This window comes from Cavia porcellus, unplaced genomic scaffold (genome assembly GCF_034190915.1).
Source record: "Cavia porcellus strain 051 isolate PalLab524CR breed Dunkin Hartley unplaced genomic scaffold, mCavPor4.1 scaffold_10, whole genome shotgun sequence".
Classification (NCBI taxonomy): domain Eukaryota; kingdom Metazoa; phylum Chordata; class Mammalia; order Rodentia; family Caviidae; genus Cavia; species Cavia porcellus.
Window position 1 is genome coordinate 63843996 of NW_026947493.1, and position 25419 is coordinate 63869414.

Consider the following 25419-nt stretch of genomic DNA (forward strand, 5'->3'; position numbering starts at 1 on the left):
TGTAACTGTGAATAATTCGGGTTTTTTAAAATGACAATGATATGAATATTAAGGGAAAAGTCACCCCCCCCCCATTCACTCTCAGAACCAACATCAAAATAAAGCTGTCAGGCTGTCGGTAGTTTAAAGAGGGGTATGTTAGTTAATTGTGGTGTCAACTTGAGTAAGAAATGCCTAGTGGATCTGAGCACAGTTCTGGTGGATGGATGACAATTTACTCAAGAGGGAACAACCACTCTGGGTGTGTGTGGCATCAACCAACAGGCTGGTGGCCAGGATGGAATAAAAGAGGAGCAGGAAGTCCGGCTTGTGCACCTCTGTTAAAGCTCCAGTCTTCTCGTTGCCTTTGGATGTCCCTCTCCAGCCTTCCAGTGCAGACCCTTCTGCCTGCAGTGGACTCTGAAGGGACTCTACAGTGAGCTACAGGACTTGGACTTTTGACGGGATCCTCCAGCTCTGCAGCGCCCAGGCAATCTTTTTGCACTCTCCCACGCCTGACTCTGCAAGCTGCCACTGTAAACCTACCTTGTAAATTTTTTTAAAAATAAAAATAGGAAAATTTATTGGAGAAAAGGAATGGGGAATAGGAATGGCTCCTGAGAGACAGAAGGGGTCCTGAATGGGTTGCTCATAATTTCTTTAAATAGTAGCTATATCAGTATATTCTGTTCCTTTAGTAACTCTGAGGAGAAAAACAGATTTTAAAAAATTGGTGAATATACAGTACCCTTAGATTGGCTAACCCTAGAGTTAAATTAAGTCCTATAGTTCTCTTTAAATGCCTGAGAACTTAAAATCAATCCAAATTCCAAGCATGTTCAACACTCAGCAAACAAATCTTCAGAAACCTTGCTTTTAAAACTATATTTTAGGGCCATGGATCCAGCTCAGTGGCTCAAGCGCTTGCCTGGTAAGCGTGAGGTTGTGAGTTCTACCCCTGATACCAAAATAAGTAAATAAATACATAAAATAAAATAAAACTATATATAAAAGCGGGGCGCTCCTGTAATCCCAATACTCTGGAAGGCTCGGGAGACCTTGTCTCCAAAACAAAAACAAAACTAAACTAAAAACAAAGAAAAAATCTCATATCATATATTATAAGCACATCTATCTATCTTCTATTTTTAACCTCCAAAATAATGGGAGGAGGGAGGTCAGGAAGGTGGAAAGATCTCTGTAGGGCAGAAAGCAATCAAACCCTCCTAGATGTCCTTCTCGAGGCTCCGGTGCCCGTTTCCTAACTTTTAACAAATGGGACCACTCACAGTTAGAGTCCCTTTATTTCCCAGTTGCATCACAATCCCCTGGAGCACGCCGGTGTCAAACCAGCATTCTGCCCTTCCCCTCCCCCACACGGACGGCGGGGGGTGTCTGAGGGAGCACTTTGAGAGCCACTTACTTAAACGAGGGGGGCTGACCCCTCCCAGGAAGCCAGACTTCCACAATCTGAACCTCTGAGTGGGGCCCGGCTTCTGTGGTTTGCTGAGTGACACAGGGTCCAGGGCTAGCACAGAGAGCTGTGTAACGCTAGCCAGCCGCGTAAGTTCGGGCTTCCGGGAACCTCAGAGGGGTCGCGGAAGTGGAACGTCCTCCTACTGGGGTCCCGCAGATCCTAAGCCCTCTTCCTCGCCCCGCGGAAACCCGCTCCCCGCAGGGGGCACAGGCGGGGCAGCACAGGGCATCGCAAACCCGCCCCGCCCCGCCCCGCCCCCGTGAAACCAGGCCCCACTCGCCGGGCCACGCCCCCGCCGCGGCCGCGCTGTACCAATCGCCGGCCTCGCCTACGCCGCACCTGCGAGGAGGAGCCCGCGCCGCGGCGGCTCGCTCCGCCCCGCCCCGCCCCGTCGTGGCCGCGGAGGCCCTCGCCACTGCGACGGGTTACTCGCGGGCGAGGAGCGGAAGCTGTTTCGCGGAGCCGCAGTCCAGCGCCGCTGAGCTCCGGCGAGCCCCACGGCCGGGGAAAGACGCGCGGCGGGGGCGCCCGGCAGACCCTGCAATCCCGAACGAGCGGGCGCCCGGGGCGGGCAGCCCTGCGGGGAGAAGCGGCGGCGGTGGCCGCTCTCGGGCGCCCCTCGCGTCGCGCCCCATGCCGGTGTGGTGCTGCCGCTGCTCCCTGCCCGGGCATCTCAGGTGACTCGCGCGCGGGGCGAGGGCGCCGTGGGGGCATTCGGGTCTCGGGTCAGGCAGAGTGGGGGCTGAGTGGTCGGGGCCGCAGGTACCCTCGCTCCTGCCATCCTGGGCTGGGTCCTCACTCGGGGTCCCCACAGCGGTCGACCGGTCCCCACCCTGGGCCGCGCGGTCACGGGATTGCGAGAGCGGTAGGCCGGGGCAGTCGGTCGCGGGGAGCAGAAACCTCAAGTCCTACCAAGTTTTAGGGGTGGGCTCTACAATGGGCCTCCTTTAAATGTTTGTTACTTAAAAAAATTTTTTTAAGTTACTGGGTTGAAGGAAGGTAAGGAACTAAGTCTTAGTATCATAACCTAATTACAAATAGGTTCTGACTAGTTTAACTTACTGGTCCTTGTAAGCCGTGTTACGGGATAAAAATGTGAAAAATGGAAATTTTACATTCAGATGATGGGGAGAGTTTTTAGGTGTGATAAACTTTATGTAGTTGTGAAATAAAAATGAAGATGTTTTCTAGATTGAGCACAGTTCAGCAGTACTTGAGTTAAAAGGAGAAAGACCAGAGACAGCAGAAACTGTTTTTTAAACGTGGGGTGAAGCAGTGATAAGATTAGTACGGTATAGACTTAAGTCCTTGTATGAATGTTCCAAATGATGATACGTGACTTTTTTTTTTTTTTTTTTTTTTTTTTGTAAAGTAGGTAACTCTCCTCAAGAGTTATTTAATGAACTAGATAGGATGCTGGCAGTTCATTGATAAAATGCAGGATGGAAAGATAGATTATTTTTACTAAACTCCAGAAACTAACATTCCAGTTACGAATATAAGCAACAAATCAAAGTATTTGTAGTTGTCATCAATAGAAATCACAAATATTTTCCTATCACAGTAGTTGCAGATATCTAGAAATACTATTTATCATTTCTGTAAAATTACATTATTAACACATCAGTGAACTTGTAGAAAATCCACACACGTATAATCTGCAGGGTTTTTAAAATTACTATAGTGGTTTCTTGTGAAGTCATATATGCTTAATAACATTGAGAGACGAGGTTTGCAAGCTTTACCAAAAAGATGTAAGGCACACAAAAAGTTCGGGACTCACGTTGTAATAGCAACGTGCTAGTCTTCTCAGTTTTTTTCCCCCCACATGAGATTTTATTGATACATTTTAGATACACATAATGATCACATTCACCTGTACATGACATAATTTATATCTGTACATGACATAATTTGATTCTTTTCTCCCATTTCCCTATCCTCTTTGCAATCACTCATGTCCTTCCCATAAACAAAAGCTTTGTTTCCCTTTTTCCCTTCTTTTCTCGTTTTTTTACTGTTACTTCTTTCATCTCCCCGTCCCCTTCTCTTGTTCTCCTCCCCATGTGAACATTTTCTTCCTGTTCCCAATACCCATTATTTTTCATGAATCTCTAAGTTCTGAATGTTGCAGATCCTACTGAGCAGAGTGAGTTGGTGCATGCTTACAATTCCATCAGTTAGGGAGTTGAGGCAGGAGGATCACAAAGTCCTGCCTGAAAAAAAGTGAGACCTTTCAAAAAGAGGGCAGTGGAATATAGCTCAGAGGTGGTCAGACATTAGAGCATCCTTGAGTTCCATCCCTAGTACTGCAAACAAAACAAAACAAAACAAAACCCTGAAAATACATGGTCTTATATAATAGACTGCTGAGTTATAACTTCTGACAAGTTGTTGACTGCTTTGACAGTCAGTGGTTTTCTTTTTTTATTTGTTTTGTTTTTTATCGTTTTGAGACAGGATCTCACTGAGCAGGTCAGGCTGACTTTGAGCTCACTTCATAACCAAGGCTGGTTTTGAACTCCCAAGGATCCTCCTACCTCAGGATAACAAGCGTGGGCCACCTCGGGTTTGAGAGTATCAGATTTACTTTGGCGTGTTAGAAATCTGGTTGCTTAGTAAAAGTTAGTTAAACTGAGCTACTGAGAAACTAACAACCCTTTTAGAAATTACAGTCCAAGAGCCTTATTGGCACCTGTGGTATATAGTTGAACACTACCGGGCCAATTTGGGGATCATTTTCTTACCCCTAATGCCAGGTGGTAAGTAGTCTCCTTATTTCCGCACAAAAAAGTTGGAGTAAGGGTGAAAACAGAAGTACTTGACATGTTTTGGTTTTGAGAGGAAGGAAAATAAGCCTGCTTCATTACCAAAGAAACCACTATAGTAAAATGTTTTGTCTAAGTTTTTTAAAAATAATTGTTTGCCAGATCCTTTAAAATGTATATCTAATTTACTAATGCAGGTCTTTGTGCAGTCTTATTAGAAACATACATTCTATAACATTATGGCACCATCTACATTTTAAGATTTGTGTAATACCTGAATTGATAGGAATTGTACAAAAGCTGTCTGCCAGCTTTCCTAAAGAGCAAACCTCATAGTTCCGATTTGGAAGATGAGGAGTATGACTGACTTCATTTATGGCATTGGCAGTTTAGTAAAATTTAGACAATTTATAGTCTCCCTTAGACTGTAAAACATAATTCCAGTAGTAAAGCATTTCATTTTAGTTTGACCATGTAAAGAAGTTTTGTTATGATGTGGAAAAATGTTATGATGTCTTTTTGTTATCCAGATATTAAGCTTGCACCATTATTTTAAATTTGTTTTGAAAACCGGGACTGTAATGTATCAAAAAAGAAAAAGGAAGGTTTCTAAAACCAGCTCTGATGTCGTCTACCTTGATTGAAGCCTGACAGTATCATGACTGTTTCTGTATGTGTGGTGCTATTATTTACTCTTCCCTTAATTAGATACATTTTCTAATTTAATTTGGAAAGAAAGTAAAGGTCGATTTTTTTTTTTTTTGTCTTTTTCCTTTTTATCGGTACCAGGGATCGAACTCACGACTGCCTGCTTTCAAGGCAGGCGCGCTTATGCCGGTGAGCTAAATCCCCAGGCCTTAAGGTCGATTTTTATTACTCAAATTCTTGTCTCAAATATAATGTTCAAATTGCAAATCTGAGTGTAATTTAACTGTTAGTCTTGTGATACCACAAGCACATACTCTAAAACATGCAGCCATGCTAAATATATACCTTAGCCTTTGAATTTCTTAAAAGAAATAGTTACTAGTAGACCTTGTTTTACTATTACTTTTTGTAAAAACAGTTAACCTAGTTTTGGGTTTTTTTCTGTGGATTCAGAGTTTTTCATCTCTGAAACCACTATTAAATTACCAAACATTATCCCAGTTTATTACAAATAGTTTGCCATGCAGACAAGATACACCAATGACTATGGTACCAAAAATTTAAAACAGAAACCTTTACTATAAAAGTTTAGGTAAGCTGAGGGTAGACATTACAGACATGCACTGCCATGCCTGGCTGAAGCAGGATAATCTTGAGTTTGAGACTGGCCTGGCTAATAGCAAGAGCCTATCTCCTTGTTTACAGGGGAAAAAAAAAAAAATTAAAAGGCCTAAATATAGCAATGTACCATTATATAATTACATTTTAATCAATGATAGATTGAACATAGGATAGTTGTCCCATAAGATTACTTGCTTGGTGACAGCGTAGCTATCTTAGTTTGCACAAGTGTACTCTGTGACGTTAATATATTGCTGGAATGATTTGACGCATTTCTTAAAAAATATCCTCGCATTACTCATAGTTATGACTGTAAATGGAAAGGAATCCTCTGGTACAGGGAAACTCAGTGTCTTAAGGAATTTGCCCCCCATCCTAAAGTAGATTGGGACATCCGAAGGTTATAGCAAAGCAGAAAATGTCTGTCTCTGCCAAATTCTATTTGTCTACCTCTCAGACTAGTGATTGACTCATCAGTTGGGGAAAGAAATAAATACATTTACTAGTAATTACTAAGTTTAATTCTCTCAGACATTCTGGCTGTTGCTGACTATATGAAGATGGAAAATAACTCATTCTATTCTGAAGTAATCTGTAAAATAACAGCATTAACCACGTTCAGGGGTATTCTGTTCATTGCATGAACATAACAGAATGTTAAAACTAATTTTCCAAGAGGCAGTTGGAAAACAGGTTGGAAATCAACATTAAAATCTTATATTAATATATTATTGACAATAAAAATACTTCATTTCTTTTACCAAAATATCCAATTTTAGTAAGTGCAGTACTTTTTCCTTAAAATATACGTGATAATTTTCTTTAATGCAGGCACCTCTTAATAAGGAACATCTCAGAATTATAAAGTGTCTCCAGGATAATGCTATCTTTTGGCCATTAAAGAGAACTTTGTAATAGTATGGATTTGCCCGCAAGATAGCAATGAGAAATAAACACTAAGAATTTATGGCCGTTAAGTGATACAGGGTGACATTTACCAAACTAGCAATTTAAAAGCATTATTAAACTCTTGAGTATTTTATGCCCTAAGTACAATGCATAGAGATTGATTTTTCTAAAGGCTGTTGACTCTGTCTCTTTCTTTAAAGAAATTATAGTGATCCTGAGACCGAAGGAGAGATTTTTAATTCCTTAGTGCAATATTTTGATGATAATTTGGTGCGAAAAGTTAAAGCAATGCCATTAGTTGAAGAAACTTCTTTACTTGAAGATTCATCAGTGACTTTGCCTGTGGTGATAATTGGTAAGTTATTGCTTTTTATTTCAGAAAGTTAGTTACTCCCCTTAATGCTTTTATAAATCTACAGCTAGGTAATCTAAGTTCTTAGGATTGTATTGAAAAATATTCTTTAAAATAGCTCATAGAAGTTAAGATGAAGTGATGTACAAGAATGTTTTGGCTGATAGATATGCCATTGAAGATGATCTGGTCATTGCATGTTGTATACTGGTGTCAAATTGTCACACTGTAGCCTAGAAATATGTGCAATTGCTGTGTCAGTTAAAAAGATTATTATTTTTTTTTTTTTTTTGTCTTTTTCTTTTTTATCGGTACCGGGGATTAAACTCATGACTGCCTGCTTGCAAGGCAGGCGCTTATGCCGCTGAGCTAAATCCCCAGCCCCCAGTTAAAAAAATTTTAAAGGATAAAAGTAATATATAAGGAAGAAGCTTCCATGCACAAGGAAGGATAATAAGGGAATTAAAATTTTAAAAGAAAAATACTAATAAATTATTAGTTAAAAAAAACTAGTAATTCAGTCTTTGGAGAGAGTAATTAGATTTCTGATATTAGCATCTTTGTTCAAATGTAATATCTTATTGAAGAACTGATAATATGCATTGTATTAACTATAAAACAGTGTTGATAATACAGGACCTCAGTATGGAACATTCTTTGTGTATTACTGGATTATACTTTACAATTTTGTAGTCTGCTGATGGTGGCAGGGAACAGACAGGAAAAGAGACTTGGAAATGGAGTGACTTGTGCAGCTAGTAATTCACGTTCAGCCAGCAACAACATGGTAGTACTTTACAGTCATAATTACCCTAATCATAAAACTACTGTTACATATCCTTTATACTAACTCAGCAGATAGGCATACAAAATAGTGAATTTTGTGTGTGTGTGTGCAATAATGAATCCAGAGCTTTTGCACTGAGCTAAATGCTCACCCCTTTTTAAAAATGTTTTTATTTTGTGACAGGATTTCACTGAGTTGCCCAGGCTAGGCACAAACATGTATCCCTCCTCTCTCAGTCCCCCAGGATGCTAGTATTAAAACCATGCCTGACTACATAAAATATTAATACTATGTATTTCAAATTTTCAAAGCTTTTTTAAAAATAATTTTGTGCACTTAATTACCTGTCATGTATGTTTTCCGTATAATATTCAAAGTCAAACAGGCTGGGTAAGTACTATGAGGTAGAGCCAAAAGGGAAATACGTGCCTTGGTGGTATATGACTTACTGAGAGTCTTTCATACCTTGTTTCAAAATTAGTAGGAAGGAAATTTAAGTCGTGTTGTCTAATTAACATGGCACCAGAAAAGAGGGAAGGGGAAAGAGATCAACATTGTTGTCGTTAGATTCCCCCCATAAGATATGATGTTTTTTATAGTACTTTTTAGCCAAGAGACAAATACTATGTTTCGTTTCCACCTTGATGTCCAACCCTGGTAACTCTTGCAAGCTGCCTAGGAATGAGTGAAAGAACCCTGTCTTCCCTAAGGAAAAGCTGCCTTCATCCAGACCAGTCCACCCGACTCCTGTCAAAAAGCCCACCCCCATTTTGCCTTGTGTCACCCATTTGGGGCTTAACTGAAAGCAGGGAAGGCTATTGTAGCAGCTATCTCACCAGCCGGAGCAAAGAAAACTAAGTTTCTTATGTATGTATTTTTTTGCTCTTGTGAAATTACCACGGTTGTAATGGCTTTATACAACATAAATGCATTATCTTACTGTTCAGTAGTCAGAAGTTCAACATTGATTTTACTGTGCTAACATCAAGGTGTCAGCAGAGCTATGAACTTTCTGGAGGCTCTGAGGAAGAATTTGTTTCTTTTCCTTTTCTGCTTTGTAGAGAATGGTCACATCTTTTTCTCTGGGCTTCCTTCTACATCTTCACATCCAGTAATATTTCTTAACCTTTTTCAACCATGTCTCTCTCAGCACAGCTGAGGAAAGGTCTCTGTTTTTAAGTTTCTTTGTGATGACAACACGCCTTCCTAGATGCTCAGGCTACTTGCCCTGTCAGGCTCCTTACATCTGCACAGTCCTTTTGCTGTCTGAGGGAACATTCTCTAGGACTGTGGGGGAGGAACAATTCTGCCTACCACGGAACTGTTTCCTATAAGTTGCCTGTTTGTAATCTTTACCTGTTGTCTTTTATGTATGTTGTATATTTTTATTTCAAGGAATTCAGCTCTTTGCCTCAGATTCTAATGCTCTCTTTTGTTTATTCACTTGTTTATTTAATCAGTATACTTTTAAAAAAACGCAAGTTTTACAGAAAAGTGAAGCTTTACAAAGTGCAGCTCATATAGTGTTCTTTTCTCCCTGTCTCATTTTCTTCTGTACTAAAATTAGTGTTTTGCCTTGGCATAGTATATTTGCTGTGGTTGATGAATCAATATTGTAATTATTATCTAAAATCTGCAATTATATTAGAATTCACTGTGTATCTGCTGTATAGAGAGAATCCTGTCACTCATGAACAAAGATGGATCTTCTCAATCTTTCTATCTTTTAGCCAGGTATGGTGGCACACACTTGTAATCCCAGCACTTGGGAGGCTGAGACAGTAGTATCTGTGAGTTTGAGGCACCAGCCTGGGCTGCAAAGTGAGTTCAAGGCTGGCGCAAACTACATAGCCAAGACCTTGTCTCAAAAAGAAACAAACAAAAAGCTAAACTACTCTTTTATTTTCCTTCCTTTCCTTACTGTGTTAACTAGAACGCCTGTTTGGTGCTGGGTGGTAAAGAGGTGAGAAGCAGGACCCTTGTCGTGGACCTAATCTTAAAGGGAAAGCATTTAGTTTCTCACCACTGAGTATGATGTTAGCTCTAAGTTTTTTGTATCTTTTGTATCTTTATCATGTTGAAGCAGTTTCTGTTTCTTCTTTTTAAAGTCATGAAATGAATTGTGTTTTATTAAAGCTTTTTTTCTTGCGTGTGGTGATATGAACGAGTTTTCTTTTTTTTTAATTCAAAGAAATTAACTGTGTCTCAGATCTTAACTCCTGTTTGTTATGTTTTTCATTTTTATCAAGTGGTTGAATTTCCATTCTGCCTTTTAGGTTTTCTAACTCCTTATAGCTTTCCTACACTAGCATTATAGAAGTATTACCTCTTTTCTAGCATTCTTACAGTCTTAATTTTCTTATTCATATTTTTGTACATATTTTATTTGAGGTAATGTGTATGGGGCAGGACAAAGGGTTTGGGAGGATGCTGTTGGCTAGGTGTTGTCTCAGTCTGATTAAATTTTTGATAGCGATAAGACAACCCAGACTGAAAAATTGCATAAATGAAAGTAGTTTTGTGGGGTTCAACAAGAAATCCAGTTTGGCTTTACTTAACGGGTATATACTTATAGGAAGGCAGTATTAGGTGTTGGGATGGGAAAGATGGCTGAGATCAGAAAGAACATAACGACCACTGAAATAGAAACAAGCAGTTGGCCTTGACAGTGATGACACAGTGAGGATAGTGGAGTACCAGACACTTGGACAGGCACTATCTGAAATGATTTGGGAGTGGAAAGGGAGAAACAAGATGTTTCGTTTCTTTCTAAGTGAGAGGTAGGGAATGAGAATAGCGAAGATAACAGACTGGATATCAGTGGCAAAATAGATGTAGATCCAGAATTTAAGTAGAACCATACTTTGAGATGAAACAGGGTTTAATTTAAAGAAGGCACCTTTAAAAGAAAGGATTTACAAAGTTGTTTTGAACACACATGATTTTTATTATTAGCGCGTCAGGTGGAATGAAATGTTTGCATACTAATGTGAGATACATTCTTGAAAAAGCAGTCAGACAATAGAACTAATTCTGAGGATTGTTGAAGCCTTGAGTAGATGAGATTCTCAAAAGAAAATTTGAAAAGTCAGAATCTTGCGACTTTTTTTTAAGATAGAGGAATAAAACTAGATGAGGAAGAAAAGATACCTTCAAAGTAGGTGAAAAGCCAAGCAACAAGAGTGTTAATGTATGCTTTTTGCTCTTTTTAAAAAATAGGAAATGGACCCTCAGGAATATGCCTTTCATACATGTTATCAGGCTACAGACCATATTTATCATCAGAAGCAATACACCCAAATACAATCTTACATAGTAAATTAGAAGAAGCAAGACATCTCTCCATTGTTGATCAGGTAAATTTATATGTCAGTTTTTAAAATTTGTTTTTTGCTGAAACAAAAATAGTTTTCATTTATATAAACATTGTGTCTCAGAAATACTTTATTCTAAATTTTATTTTTTTTAAATAAATTTCATTCTTGTATTCATAAATATAATACTTTCTGCCAAGTAATACCAATTTATTTTCTTGAATTTCTTGGACAGGAGCAGAATTTCCCAGGTTATTTTCTGACGGAGTGTTTTGTTTTGTTTTAAAGAGAAGAAAAATAGAAATAAAAGTTTTAAATCTGGCTAACAGAGTAACAATAATTAATGTATTCCACGATTTTATTTTCATAGTAGTTACTCAAGAGTCTGATGGAATTTTAATAGGTGCTTAAATAAATTTGAGAAGTGTACTGCTTTTTATTATTCGAAGGCATCTTCTGCCTTTGCAGTACAGAGAACAGTGGGTTACCTTATACCAGTGATGGCAAACCTTTTAGAGCTTTCCATGATAACAAATGGCTACCTGTAGCATGGATGTCATAGGTTCACCACTGCAGCACTTTCCCTGTTTCTTTGGCCAGTGAATCTGTTAAAATCTCAAGGAAGGTCAGAATTTTGTAACACACTGTCTGGGAGGTACTGAATTGGAGTTGTGGTCTTTCCTAATGTAGCACTCGTTTGGGCCTTTTTCCAATTCTTTTTTTTTCAGGACTTAGAATACCTGTCTGAGGGCCTTGAGGGCCGATCATCCAATCCAGTTGCAGTCCTTTTTGATACACTTCTTCATCCAGATGCAGACTTTGGGTATGATTATCCATCCATTTTGCATTGGAAATTAGAACAACATCATTATATTCCTCACTTAGTTCTTGGTAAAGGTCCACCTGGTGGGGCTTGGCATGTGAGTATATTTTTCTTAATATTTTAATTGTATGTGAATTATTTAACTGTCTTGATAAGATCAACTTCATTCGTAAATATTGTGAGGATATTGTTATATGTGATACTTACACATTTATATCTGAGAATTTTAACGCCATAGAGTTTAGTTAAATATAGGTCTATTGCCTATGATGGCTAAGTTAAGTGTTTTTGTGAGTATAGTCTTAGAACAGGCTTTTCCCTATAATGTTTTTTTTTCTTTTTGCAGTACTGGGGATTGAACCAAGGGTCTCATACATCCTGTACAAACACTATACTATTGAGCTACATCCCCAGCCCTTTTTATTTTTATTGTGAGACAGGGTCCTGCTAGCGTGCCTCCCAGAGTGCTTTGTGATCTAATTGCCTCTGCCTCCTAATAGTTAATAACATGCACCCCCACACACAGGTTTTCTTCTTAGAGAGCCATTGACCCCTTAATAAGGACCTACCATAATGACTTTACCTGACCCTAATTACATCCTAAGCCTCCATCTCCAAATGACATCAAATTGAGTATTGGTACTTCAACATAAGAATTCAGGAAGCCGGACAACACAGTTCAGTCCAGGGGTTAAACTGTGGAACCTATGAATTAAAGATTCACCTAGTACCTTTCACTGGGTGAGGGGCAAGTAGGTAATACATATTCTTTGTTCCCATGTCCTGAGCAGTTAATATGGTGTCTAACATTGTCACTGTAGTGAGTGTTCATATGTTGTATAAATGTTTGCAGTATTATGAATACATGCTTCATGGAAACTTTAACATATTAGATGTTGGAACTTTAGTACAAACTTCATTTGACTGTTTCTATATTGGTGCATTCGAACTCAGGACCACACACTTGCAAGGCAGGCGCTTTTGCCGCTGATCTAAATCCCCAGTCCTTATTGGTGCATTCTTTTATTTATTTATTTATTTTGTCTTTTTCTTTTTTATCGGTACCGGGGATTGAACTCACAACCACACACTTGCAAGGCAGGCGCTTATGCCGCTGAGCTAAATCCCCAGCCCTTATTGTTGCGTTCTTAAGAACCCTATATGACCCATCGTTTTAAAAATCTTAATTCTCCTTATGATATAGCATCTACCAAATTACCTGTGCCTTTTGCTATTTGTTTTCTGCTTTTTAATATTAAATTTATTTAAGCATAACTAATTTATAATAAGCAGCATCCTTTTAAAATGTATACTTTGATGAGTCAGGACAACTATCTGTAACAGCAGAAACTACTGATACAAAGTAAGAAACCTCAGTTAGGCCCTAAACAGTACTTGGCAACCTTGTCTATTTCCTGAGTAAGTTCTTCTCAAGCTTTTTTTTCCTCTATTGTATTTAGAAATGCTCTTAGTTCTCATTTTGCAGAGAAATAGAATTAACATAAAACTTCTAGTTTTACCTTCATACCTATGAACTTATCTGTATTCATGCCGTTCGGTTTCTTGTTACAGTGGAAGAGGTTTACCTTCCAGCTGTATTGGGGACCCCAGTCTTCTTTTATTTATTTATTTATTTGTTTATTTATTTATTTAGAGACAGGGTCTCACTATGCAGTTCAGGCTGGCTAAGGTCACTTTGTAGCCCAGGCTGATCTCAAACTTGTAAAGATCCTCCTTCAGCCCCTCAAGTGCTGGGATTACAGAAGTGTGCCACTATGCCTGAAAACAGTTTCAATACAAGATAATAAGAGAGTAACAGTGCTTAATATTTTGCTTGTTGTTATCTTTAGTTACTCAATCATACTAGCATTTAATTGCCCAAACAATAATAGCACAAAATTTTACTTTCAATGAACTAAGAGAAATTAGTAGTGTAACTTTTAACTATCTTTTATGTAAATGTATCTGTGTGTGTGTATACACACACACACACACACACACACACACACATCTGTATTTTTGTGGGTTTTTTGTTTTGCTTTTCCCTTTTCTCAAGGACCTTATTTATTTCTATTCTTGTTTCTTTAGTTTCTCTGCCAGTGTTTATTGGTCACTATGTAAATATGCTCAAATTATTTCTTAAGATTTTTTTAAGGTGTCACTTTATCTGTGTCTTTTTCTTCAGAGGTAACTTCTTGAGATGTTTATCCGTGTACACTGTCTCATGCCTCTGCCTCCCATTCCTATAGCGCACTTACTCCAGCCTCTGTTGCTGGTTTCCCACAGGGCCTATTCTTTTTAAAGGTCATTGAGTCCAAGGGCTGGGGATTTGTTAAGCGCCTGCCTTGCAAGCAGGCAGTCATGAGTTCGATCCCTAGTACCAATAAAAAGGAAAAAGACTAAAAAAAAAAAAAAAAAAAAAAAGAAAAGAAAAAAAGGCCAGTAAGTCCCATTTTTACTTAATTATATGTGGAGTTTCTAAACTTCCTGAGCTCTGCAGCATTTGACAGTGTTAATGAATAGCTGAGGTTCTTTGACTCTTTCGTCTTCTTGATTTCCTTCCTCTTTGGTCACTCCTTTTCAGTTAACCTTTGTGGGACTCTGCTCTTTAAAACATTGCTTCTCCTGTATGTATATAGATCTATCTTGTATGCACATTACAAGATCTATGCATGTGTATGCATACAAGATAGATAGGTATACTACTCATCTGTGTTAGTTCAGCCAAAAGAACAGTTTGTGCTTTCATTGTTTGATCATTTTCTTGTGCCTAAATCTTATAACCTGAACACCTAAATCTAAGATAACAATATGCAATATATTAAATAATGTTAATTTCCTATTGGTTTTTCTTGAAATTCTGTATTGTTTCTATCCTTTTGTTCTGTTTCACTTTTTAAAATTAAAAAAAAAAAAAAAAGCCTGCGGATTTAGCTCTGAGACATAAGTGCCTGCCTGGCAAGTGTGAAGTCATGAGTTTGATCCCCAGGTACAAAAAAAATTAAAAAAAAATTAATTTAAAAAAATTGCTCCTTCCCTGAATGTGGTGACATGTTTGTAATCTCAATACCTAAGCAGCTGAGTCAGGAGAATCACTGGGAGTTTGTGACCAGCCTGGGCTACATAGTGAATTCAAGGTCAATCTAAACTATATAGAGAGGCCTTGTCTCAAAAACTAAATAAATGAAAATAAATAAAACAAGTGGGGCCAGGGACATAGCTCAGTGGCATGGGCATCTACCTGGCAAACAAGGTCTTGAGGTCAATGCCCAGTACCAGGGAAAAAACCTTAAAAAAAAAACGGTCCAACAAACTGTATCCCAAGCTAACATCTTCTTTTCATTCTCTGGATCATGTCGTCTGTTTTAGTGACTTCAGTATGTGTACTGATTGATTACCAAATAAAAATTTAGGGTGCCTTTTGCTCTTATATATCTAACTTATATATCTAACTAGATATTTCCCTTAATGATTGCAAAAGTATCAAGAAACTCAGCCTGCCTAAAACTGTTCTTGTGATCTAATTGTTTTATCATTAAATGGCACTCTTACTAGGTTGTTCAAGTCAGAATTCTGAGAGTCTTACTTGATCTTTCTGTTTCCAGTTCTCACATCAAATTAATCAGCAGATCTTTTCTCATTCATTATTCTCTTTTTTTTTGAAATAGGGTCTCAGTAAGTCACAAGTTTTCTGGACTGGGTTTTATCTTTCTGCCTTAGCATCCTATGGGGCTTAATTTTCCTTTTATATCTGTTTTTTTCTTTTTCTGATCTTTTTGCTACCCCTTGAATCCAAGGCCTCACATGCTATGTACATGCTATATCACAGTGGTAGATCTCCAGCTCATCCACTTTTTTTTTTAGATAAATTATTTAATCTACTCTTCTTTTACAGATTATTATAAAACTTTTCTAAATGATTTTCTGATTCACTTTTTCTTCTTTAGTCACTCTTCATACCAAAACCAGAATTATCTAAAACACATCTGATGTGGTATATGCATGAATTATTCTCTTTAAATTAGTCCCCATTTGATAATGTATAATGTGCAAATCTAATATATTTCACCATACTTGATCTGATTTAGCTTCACCCTCTTCTTTTTTTCTCCCTCTCTCTCCTTCTCTAGAGCATCATATGCTCTGGCAGGCTTGTATTAAGGACAGCATGTTTGTGCTTAATCTCAATGATTGACAGTCATAGGACTCAGAAAAGATGATATACTCATGGTTTCAGTGTATTATAATGAATGGTTACAGATTAGCAATATGGCTCCTGGGGAAAAATCAAGGAGAAACTTGTAAATGATATAACTGCATGTATATTTAAGTGTATAAGATAGAAAATGATATCACTGAGTTTTATTGGATAATTGAACAGAACTGTTTGCAGTCTCACTGTTGGAATGTCCACTTTACATGCTATAATTTTGTGACTTGAACAATTATTTTTAAGATGACAATATGTAATCCATTAACTAGTGATTTCCTATTGTTTATTTTTTTCTGTAAATCTGTATAACTTGTACCCTTTCTCTGTTTCTTTTCTCCTTAAATAAAATTAAAAAAAAAAAAAAGAAAAATCAAGGAGAAACCAAGTAGGGAATGCTTCAATCTCTTAGCAGTAGGTGGTATATGCCAGGGCTCCTGTAGAGTTGCCAACCAGGGAACATGCCTAGTACACAGGGGTTTTTGTAGGCCTATAGTTACAGGTCAATAGTGCCATGTGGCTGACCTCAGACCTCTGCCACCCAAGCAAAAGCTGGTATTCATCACACATCCCATTGTTAGGATAAATACACACGGTTGCACTAGTATAGCATGGCCAGCACTTCAGACATAAAAACAGTCATACTCATCGAGTGGCATATCCTGAAGGATTGGCCCAGAGGTTATCTCCTAGGAGTCAGTGTTAAGGCTTGCTCCAGGAGACAGGTCTTTCTTTTTTTTTATTTTTTTATTTTTTATTTTTATTTAAAGATTAAACAAAAAAGAAAATAGGTAGAAATAGTACATACCTTCAGAGAAAAATAAACAGTAAGAAATCACTAGTTGATGTTGTCGTTTTACAAATAGTTGTTCAAGGTACAAAAATGGAACATGTAAAGTGGGAATTCAAACAAAGAGACTGCAAACAGTTCTGTTCAACTGTCCATCAAAAACTTAGTAATATGGTTGTCAATCCTATACATTTAAACATACATGCAGTTATCCATATCTTCATTTATGTTTAGCTTAAACAAACTAAAGCAAGTTAAAATCATTCTGAACAAAGAATAATAGTATTGCTGGATTTCACATCATGACACTCCGTGACCAGCACTGGGTACTGTAGTGTCTTCTTTTTAAAACTGCATTTAAAGAAAGACTTAACAAAACAGAAAACAGGTAAAAATAATACATAATTTCAAAGAAAAAAATAAACAGTAAGAAATCACTAGTTGATGATTACAGATTATCTTCTTAGGGCTGGGGATTTAGCTCAGCAGCATAAGTGCCTGCCTTACAAGCAGGCAGTTGTGAGTTCGATCCCCGGTACCGATAAAAAGGAAAAAGACAAAAAAAAAAAAAAAAGAAGAAGTCAGATTGTTTTCTTACAAATAGTTATTCAAGATACTAAAGTGGAGCATATAAAGTGGGGATTCAAACAGTGAGATTGCAACCAGTTCTGTTCAACTATCCAACAAAAACTTAGAAATACGGTTATCAATCCTATACACTTAAACATACATGCAGTTACCCATATCTTCAATTATGTTGACATTGAATAAACCCAAGCAGGCTAATATCACTCTGAACAAAGAATAGTACTATTGCTGGGTTTCACATTGACACTCCAGGATTAGCACTGGGTATTTTAGTGTCTCTTTTATCTGTTCAATTCATCATGTGTCGTAAGATCAGTTCCCATAAACTGTTTATAGATTCTACATATGCATAAGTCTTAACATGTGTTTCTTTTCTTTTCTTTTTTTTTTTTTTAATTTTGAAAGTAGTAAAAATGCACAGCACAAGACAGAACAAAGCCAATCGAGACAATGCAGTGAAATTGGTACAGGATTTCACAGTAGGATACTGGGATAGTAGTAATAAGTACTATGATATATCTCTTTAACTTAACAATAGTTGTCCAGTCAATTACATATTGTAAAATCAAACCAAAAATAGAAATTATGAAACCAATTGAGAATACTGAATAGAGCAAGAGAAACATAACAAAACAGTGAAAACAACCTATGCCTTTGAACAGAAGATAGAAGGAAATCCCCCACATTTGCTGTACTGCATATGGTCATCCTCCCAAGAGATGTTGAAACATCTATCCCCAGTAGCTAAGGGGTGAGGGGGCAGGCGAGAAAAGTGTGCTTGATTTTCAGCCTGCGTGGCAGTAGGCTCACAGGAAATGGTTCTCCTCCAGCCCCAAGCTGCAGGTGCTTACCAAGAGGGCGGGTGAATAAGCTGCCTGAGTCCCTCCATGGTTGGATCTCGAGAGCTCTCTTCTTCTGGCCCACCTTGCAGGCGCCTAGCAGGTGAATAAGCTGCCTGAGTCCCTCTTTCTTAGTAATGTGAACTGTAAGAGTAACGCAGACCTGCTGAGTTTATGCTTTCCTAACGTGGCTCTGTATCATTTAATTCCTTGTAGGACATCCAGTGTTCTTTCCCATTATTGAGCTGTCATGCTAGTTTCTGTTTTGGCCTGCAGTAGTCTTCCTTTCTAGGGAAGTGCTCTACTAAGGCAAATGCTCCTACTGTGAGCCACATTCCCAATCCCAGTAGTCTTCCTTTCTAGTGGTACACTCCTGAAAGCCCATTTTCATCCTTGAAGAAATAGATATTTGCTGTCCCTATAGTACTTCTGTCTTGTTTCCTTAAGACACTTTTCCTTCTCAAGACAATTTCCATGATAGCAGGCTGTTCATGGCATGCAGGTTGGCCTATGGGAAAGGAAGGTCACTTGGGAGCAACAAACCTGGGTCTCCTACCCCTCTGGAAGAACTGGTGCAAAGATGATGAGATTGACACCCAAAAGCAACAAGAGTTGTGCATGAAGGTTTTAGAATTGTAGATGACACTGTTTAATGGTTCCAAAAAATGTCATATAAAACATTCTTAACAGTTCCTCTTAGTGAGCTTCTAGATTCTGATCCAGTTTTCAGGGCTGGTCTGCTCTAAGCACTGGCAGCTTTCCCTGCATTCTTTCCCTGTGTGTGTTATCTATGTACTGATATAAATGATACTTCTCAGGGCTTAACAAGAAGTGAATATCCTGTTAATATAATAATATGCCTCATTGCCAACGCTGTGCTATATAGAAATAGAGCAAGAGAAGTTTTGTGTAAACAAGCTAGGGTTAAGAGGTCATTGGTCACTGGGATAGATGCCTTCAACCTTGACCTTTGCTGTTTGTTGTTTTTTTCAACAAAGCAAATGTAAGCAGGCCAGGGAAGTTTGGAGGGCTCACTTCTCCAACAGTGAATCTGTTTCTCGGGCAACCACTGCTTATTTTTCTATTCTTAGGAAGCGATGCTATTGTATCCAGTCAACCAAGACTTTAGAATTAAAATTGATGAAAAAACATTTCTGTTAATTTTTGAAAATCTGTAAATACTAAAATGGAAAAACCTCTAAGGTTTTGGAAATGAACTTTTTTTCTTTTATTTAAAAAGTGAAAACGCAGGGCTGGAGATTTAGCTCAGGACATAAGCGCTTACCAGGCAATCGAGAGGTCATGAGTTCCATCCCCGGTACAAAAAAAAGTACAAACATTAAATTTTTTTCTTAACATGCATATTTGAATTGCTGTGTTGATCACAGGCTAAAGCTATAAGCATTTTGTGAGCATTGGATAACACTATAAATTTGTTTATAAATGTGTGACTACATGAAAGAAATACAAATAGGTAATACCAAATAATGAAAAAGTGTGAAAGTTTATTGGAGTGAAGTTTTAGAATTTGTACAGCCATTTAGGACTGCTTTGAACATACTTTCTCCAAAGTCTTAATTATAAATAAGATGAATTTAGCTTAAAAAGAATCCATGTTACCGCCTAGTTGCATTTTTTTTTTTTTTTTTAACTCTTCTAATTCTAACAGAATATGGAAGGCTCCATGTTGACAATCAGCTTTGGAAATTGGATGGAGCTACCTGGACTGAAATTTAAAGATTGGGTGTCTAGCAAACGAAGGTAAAGATCCTTGGTGTGTGATGAAACAGACAATTAATTGGAAAATTTCACAATTAATTGTGATCCTGTTTTGAATGAAGAATATAAACGTACGAGTCTTTCAAATAAAAGTACTTCCTTGAAGCAGCGATTATAATGATGGTTTTCATTTAAAGGTGTTATACAAACTAAGCACACAAGTAAGAGATTGTTTTCAGATTCATTTCCTTTGACTTTCTGGATTTATACCTGTTCTGTTACATTGCTTTCTCTTTTGTTTCTTGTCTACCCACATAAGATTTTCCACATGCTTGCCTAGTTATTTTTATGAATGGATATGTCTTATATCTCATGTATACACCTACAGTATTTGACTTTCAGGGTAAGGAGTATGTTTTATGATTGATAATTCAGAGTGATGAAATAAATGAATCTTAGATATGGTTATTTGGATATGAAGATAAATATTTTCATTAAAAATGTAAAATAGAAAAATACCATCTTGGGAAAACACGAGTTTTATTTATTTTGGAGCAAAGAACCCAGAATTAAAAAGTTTATGAAAATCCCTATTTCCAAGAATAGTAAATACTAAAATAGATAGGAATTACTAATGTAGAGAACTGATTCTAATTTGACCATTAAGGGAAACAATGCAGGAAGTTAATTGGTGGAGTTAATTAACCTGTATTAGGACAGAGATGTAACATTTGAGTACTTGACTTCCTTCTAAATAGAAGCCATGTTAATTCATAGAGATTTTCCTTTACATGAAATAGGAGAACAAACGAAAAAGACCAAAAAAAAAAAAAAAAAAAAAAAAAGAAATAGGAGAACAAATGAAATCATCATGGGTAAAGATTAAATCTTAAAAAAATCTTTTTAGGTTTTAAATAAAAGGAATTGTTTCATAGGTTTGAAACTAAACTTTGTAAAGGCAAGTTGTACAAGTTCCTGATTTCTGTAATTAAACAAACAAAATTGCTCAGCAGCATGCTCTTTCCTTCGTTAAAACGAGTAAGAAAAGGGAAAGCATAAGTTTTTGCACCAGAAGCATTTAATCTTCCTAAATTAGGCATACTGTATCTTGAATAATACGTGAAAATGAGTCTTGCTGTAGTACCTGCCTTTGCATAGTGTTAAGAGCAGACTCTCAGGTCTCTTGGAGTCTGAGTCCTGACTAACTTCCCATGTTGTGACCCTGGGCAAATAAACTAGTTGTCAATATCCTAGTTTATAAAACAGTATATTCGAAATCTTAAAGCCTTAAAGAGAAAAAAATTTTATAAAATTTAGATACAAATTACATCAAATGATTAGGTTTGATTTTATTGCAACTTCTAATTAAGGAATGGGGTTTAGGGAGATTACTGACCTTTAACATTGAAGTGGAAAAAAATAAAATTCAAGTGGAAAATGAAAAATGTACTATTATACATTTTTTATATAGAGCAATTATATTTTTTGCTTTTATGAGTAGGAAAATAAAAATATATCTTGCTTACTTAGCTATAAAATGATTTCATTCAGCAGAAGCTAAATTATTTCTTGTCATTAGAAAAATAGCAACTTTCTAAAAACCATGTAAAGATGATGTTATCTCTGTGAAATGTATGGATATTAGACCTAGAATTTCTTAGTGATTATTATTCAGCTGATAGTTATAGCTTATAACTGCAAGATGTGAAAGTCTGTATAGTGTTTAGATACCTGCATTTAATCCCTTTATTCATTCACTGAAAATCATTAAGCACTAAATTGAGCTACACTGTGAATGACACTAGGGAAACAGATGCATTAAGTATAGTTTTTGCCTTCCTGGAACTTTTAGTTGATAAAACTAAGTTATTAATACTGTCTTAAAAAGGAAAAATATCAAGCTTTCTTTGTAAAGTGTCGGGATGATATTTAGCTAAGGTGGTCCAGAGAAATTAAAAAGTTATAAAAGCTTATTAAATGGAGTATTAATCATAGAACTAAAAGTACTATCTTTATAATGTATTTTTTCTTTTAATAGGAACCTAAAAGGTGATCGAGTTATGCCAGAAGAAATAGCTCGCTACTATAAGCATTATGTAAAAGTTATGGGTCTTCAGAAGAATTTCAGAGAAAATACTTATATAACCTCTGTATCAAGGCTCTACAGAGAGCAAGATGAGAGTGATGATCAAGACAGAGATATTTCAACAGAGCATTTACAGATTGAGAAATCAAAATTTGTCAAGAGAAACTGGGAAATCAGAGGTTATCAACAAATAGCAGACGGTTCTCCTGTTCCTTTTTGTCTCTTTGCTGAGAATGTAGCTCTAGCAACTGGAACATTGGATTCGCCTGCCCATCTGGAAGTTGAAGGAGAAGATTTTCCTTTTGTGTTTCATTCAGTGCCTGAATTTGGAGCTGCAATAGGCAAAGGAAAATTTCGTGGCAAAGTGGATCCAGTGTTAATTGTAGGTTCTGGGCTTACTGCAGCTGATGCGGTACTGTGTGCTTACAACAGCAATATTCCTGTGATCCATGTTTTTCGCAGACGAGTAACTGATGCAAGCTTAATTTTCAAACAACTTCCCAAAAAGCTTTATCCTGAATATCATAAAGTCTATCATATGATGTGTACTCAGTCATATTCTACAGACTCAAATCTTTTATCTGATTATACCAGTTTTCCTGAGCACCATGTGCTTTCCTTTATGTCGGACATGAAATGTGTTCTTCAAAGTGTCTCTGGATTGAAGAAAATATTTAAACTGTCTGCAGCAGTAGTACTGATAGGTTCTCATCCTAATCTGTCTTTTCTGAAAGAACAAGGGTGTTACCTTGGCCATAACTCAAGCCAGCCAATCACTTGTAAAAGTAATCCTGTGGAGATAGATGCATATACCTATGAATGTGTTAAAGAAGCCAACCTTTTTGCATTGGGTCCTCTGGTCGGAGACAATTTTGTTCGATTTTTAAAGGGTGGGGCATTGGGTGTCACACGCTGCTTAACGATCAGACAAAAGAAAAAGCAGCATTTATTTGTTGAAAGAGGAGGAGGAGATGGAATAGCATAAAGCAAGTGTACAAGTAATTTAAATGGACAGTTTACCATTAAAAATTTTTAATAGTGGTTTTGCAGTGTACTGGCTTAAATTTTCTGGACTTGAATTAACTGGAGGAGAGCCTCATGATACAGTAACTTCATTTTTTTATGGTTATCAGAACTCGGTGTCCTGATTTATATTGTATCAAAAATGTCACTGTCAGACAAATACAAACACTGCCAACTCGTTATACTTTAAGCTCTCTCTTAAGCATTCTTTTTCTTCCAAGACTTACTTTTGTGGTTATTTTTTGTTATTATTTTTGATTCTAAAATATTACAGCGTGAAATCTATAAAAATGATAAAAGTTATTAGACCAGAAGTTGTCCTTACTACATTAGGCAACCTTGCTTCTCAAAAAATATAAAAAGACCAGTAGCATCAGCTTTTGTTTGTTAGACATGTAGATACTCCCCAGGCCCCACAGTATAATCAGAAACTGCATTCTGAAAAGATCCCCAAGGGTTAGATTTGCTCATTAAAATTTCAGGGACACTGATTTAAATGATAATGGGATATTAAGTATGCTGGGGTGGGATAAGGATAGGAGGCATTTTTGACTCAGGTCTTATTTATTTTGAAATTATCACTTATATAAATTAATTTATTACCAAATATGATGGCCTTTTAAAAGTATTTTTATTGTTGAAACCTTGACAGATACTTCATATTCTTAATTTCTAATAATTTAAACATTCCAATGTTGCTATATACTGTGACATCCAGGAACGCGCCAAGATATTTTTCAGAGGTTTATTCTCTCCTTAACCATCATAACATCTATTTAATCTGATTTGCAACTCAATAAATTGTGGATGAAACTACTTATCACCGTGTGAACATTTGAGTTAATGTCACTGAAGCCAAGATGTGGGCATGGAAGGTATTTCTAAAGTTGTAACATTATTTGGAGTATTAGCAGAATTAAAGCTTAATGTAGAATGTAAAATTAAAATTTTCATTTCCATTCCAGAGTGATTAGAGATCTGTAATACTATTTGTTCAGTGATGATAACAGCAGCTCAAACCATGTTTTTTTAAAAAAAGGATAGAATGATACAGAATTTTTTAAAAAAGAAAATTAACAGTAGTTAATATATTGCATATTGTAAGAAGTTTTTCAGATTACAAAATTTAGGCATAAAAATGATCAATGAAAGCACAGACTGATGAATTCAGAGATTACTGTGTGTATATTTATACATAAGTATGTATAATTGTATACATATAATCTTTTCCCTTTTTCCATTTCCCCTGCTTTTTTGGGTTTATCTGCTCTACATTCAAATTTATTGTGCTTAATGTCTATTTCTATACAAATGCTCAGAATTTTTGTTAGAAAGGTCTTCTGAAGTTTGCTTTGGAAACACATTTTCAGCCCCCTCATCACTAGTTACTTCACCTGGAATGTGCTCACTGAACTTCTAGTTCTGTTTTTAGAATTAAAGATAGTGGACAATTATCAGTATTTTTCTCTCCATTATCTTGCAGTGCTATGTGCTGGTTTACTAGGATCACAATTCACTTTAAATATAGTTGTTTAGAGTGTGTTTGCTCCATCACCAATCACTGAAGTGAATTCTTAGACATTTGGTAAATGTCAAACCTGATTAGTGTGATTTTATAGACTGTGATCCAGTTTTAGTTTCCTCTTTCTCAAATTGATCTCACATCTTCTGAATATTTTTTTTTTTTGGTCTTTTTCGTTTTTTTTTTTTTTATCGGTACCAGGGATCGAACTCATGACTGCCTGCTTGCAAGGCAGGCACTTATGCCGCTGAGCTAAAAATCCTCAGCCCCAAATATAATTTTTTTTTCTGAATATTTTTTTTTGGTCTTGATCTCACATCTTACAGAAATGGTATGACATATTATTATTACTATACTTGACCCTGTAGTTTTGCTTTCTTGTTTTTGAACTCTTGGATACTTTTCATGTCACTTCTAAATTGAAAATGGTAAGATTATAAACATGGTTTCTGTGATAGTTCGGACCCTGGAATAAAACCCAAGGAAGCAAGAAATTAAAATTTGGGGAGCAAAGGCTTTATTTTAGGCCAGGCCTTGGTGATGCAATCCCCGGAAGCCAATTTGGAGACTGTGCCCCTTACAGCTAGAAAGGTTGGGTTTTAAAGCCAAAAACCACACGAATGTTGCAAACTTTGACCCCGTTAGATAGCACCTGGGCCTTACAGAACTTCCTGTAATTTCCTTGAAGTTAAGCATTTCTTAAAGAACAGCACATTTTATTACAGATAGCTGGATGAGGGGTAGGGGAGGGGGTTACAGGAAACTGATACCTAAGGCTTTTACAGCTTTCTCAGGAAATTGAAACTTAACCCAGAAAGATAGGAAGGGAAGCGAGTGGGGAGGGGGGGCTGAGCGGCGCATTCAAAACAGAAGTGAGGTGCAATGGTTATAACTAGGCTATAACAGTTTCTAGAGAATATTTAAGACCCAACAAATCTCTGTTTATCTCAAAAGTCTGCTTCAG

The 25419-nt window shown here is 36.9% G+C and overlaps 1 protein-coding gene across 1 annotated transcript; it reads left to right on the plus strand.

Annotated features, from left to right (window-relative positions):
* The first annotated feature begins 1927 nt into the window (after positions 1-1927).
* Osgin2 (oxidative stress induced growth inhibitor family member 2) lies at positions 1928-23753 on the plus strand. The gene is made up of 6 exons (XM_005008720.4): positions 1928-2133; positions 6603-6757; positions 10761-10897; positions 11584-11775; positions 19775-19866; positions 21863-23753. The coding sequence occupies exons 1-6, from the start codon at positions 2090-2092 to the stop codon at positions 22893-22895; spliced, it is 1653 nt and encodes a 550-aa protein (XP_005008777.3). The 5' UTR covers positions 1928-2089; the 3' UTR covers positions 22896-23753.
* The last annotated feature ends 1666 nt before the right edge of the window (positions 23754-25419 follow it).

Coding starts and splice junctions, on each gene's coding strand:
- Osgin2 (XM_005008720.4), top strand. CDS start 2,090: ATGCCGGTGTGGTGCTGCCGCTGCTCCCTGCCCGGGCATCTCAG. Junction 6,758..10,760: donor TTTGCCTGTGGTGATAATTG/GTAAGTTATTGC, acceptor TTTAAAAAATAG/GAAATGGACCCTCAGGAATA. Junction 10,898..11,583: donor ATCTCTCCATTGTTGATCAG/GTAAATTTATAT, acceptor TTTTTTTTTCAG/GACTTAGAATACCTGTCTGA.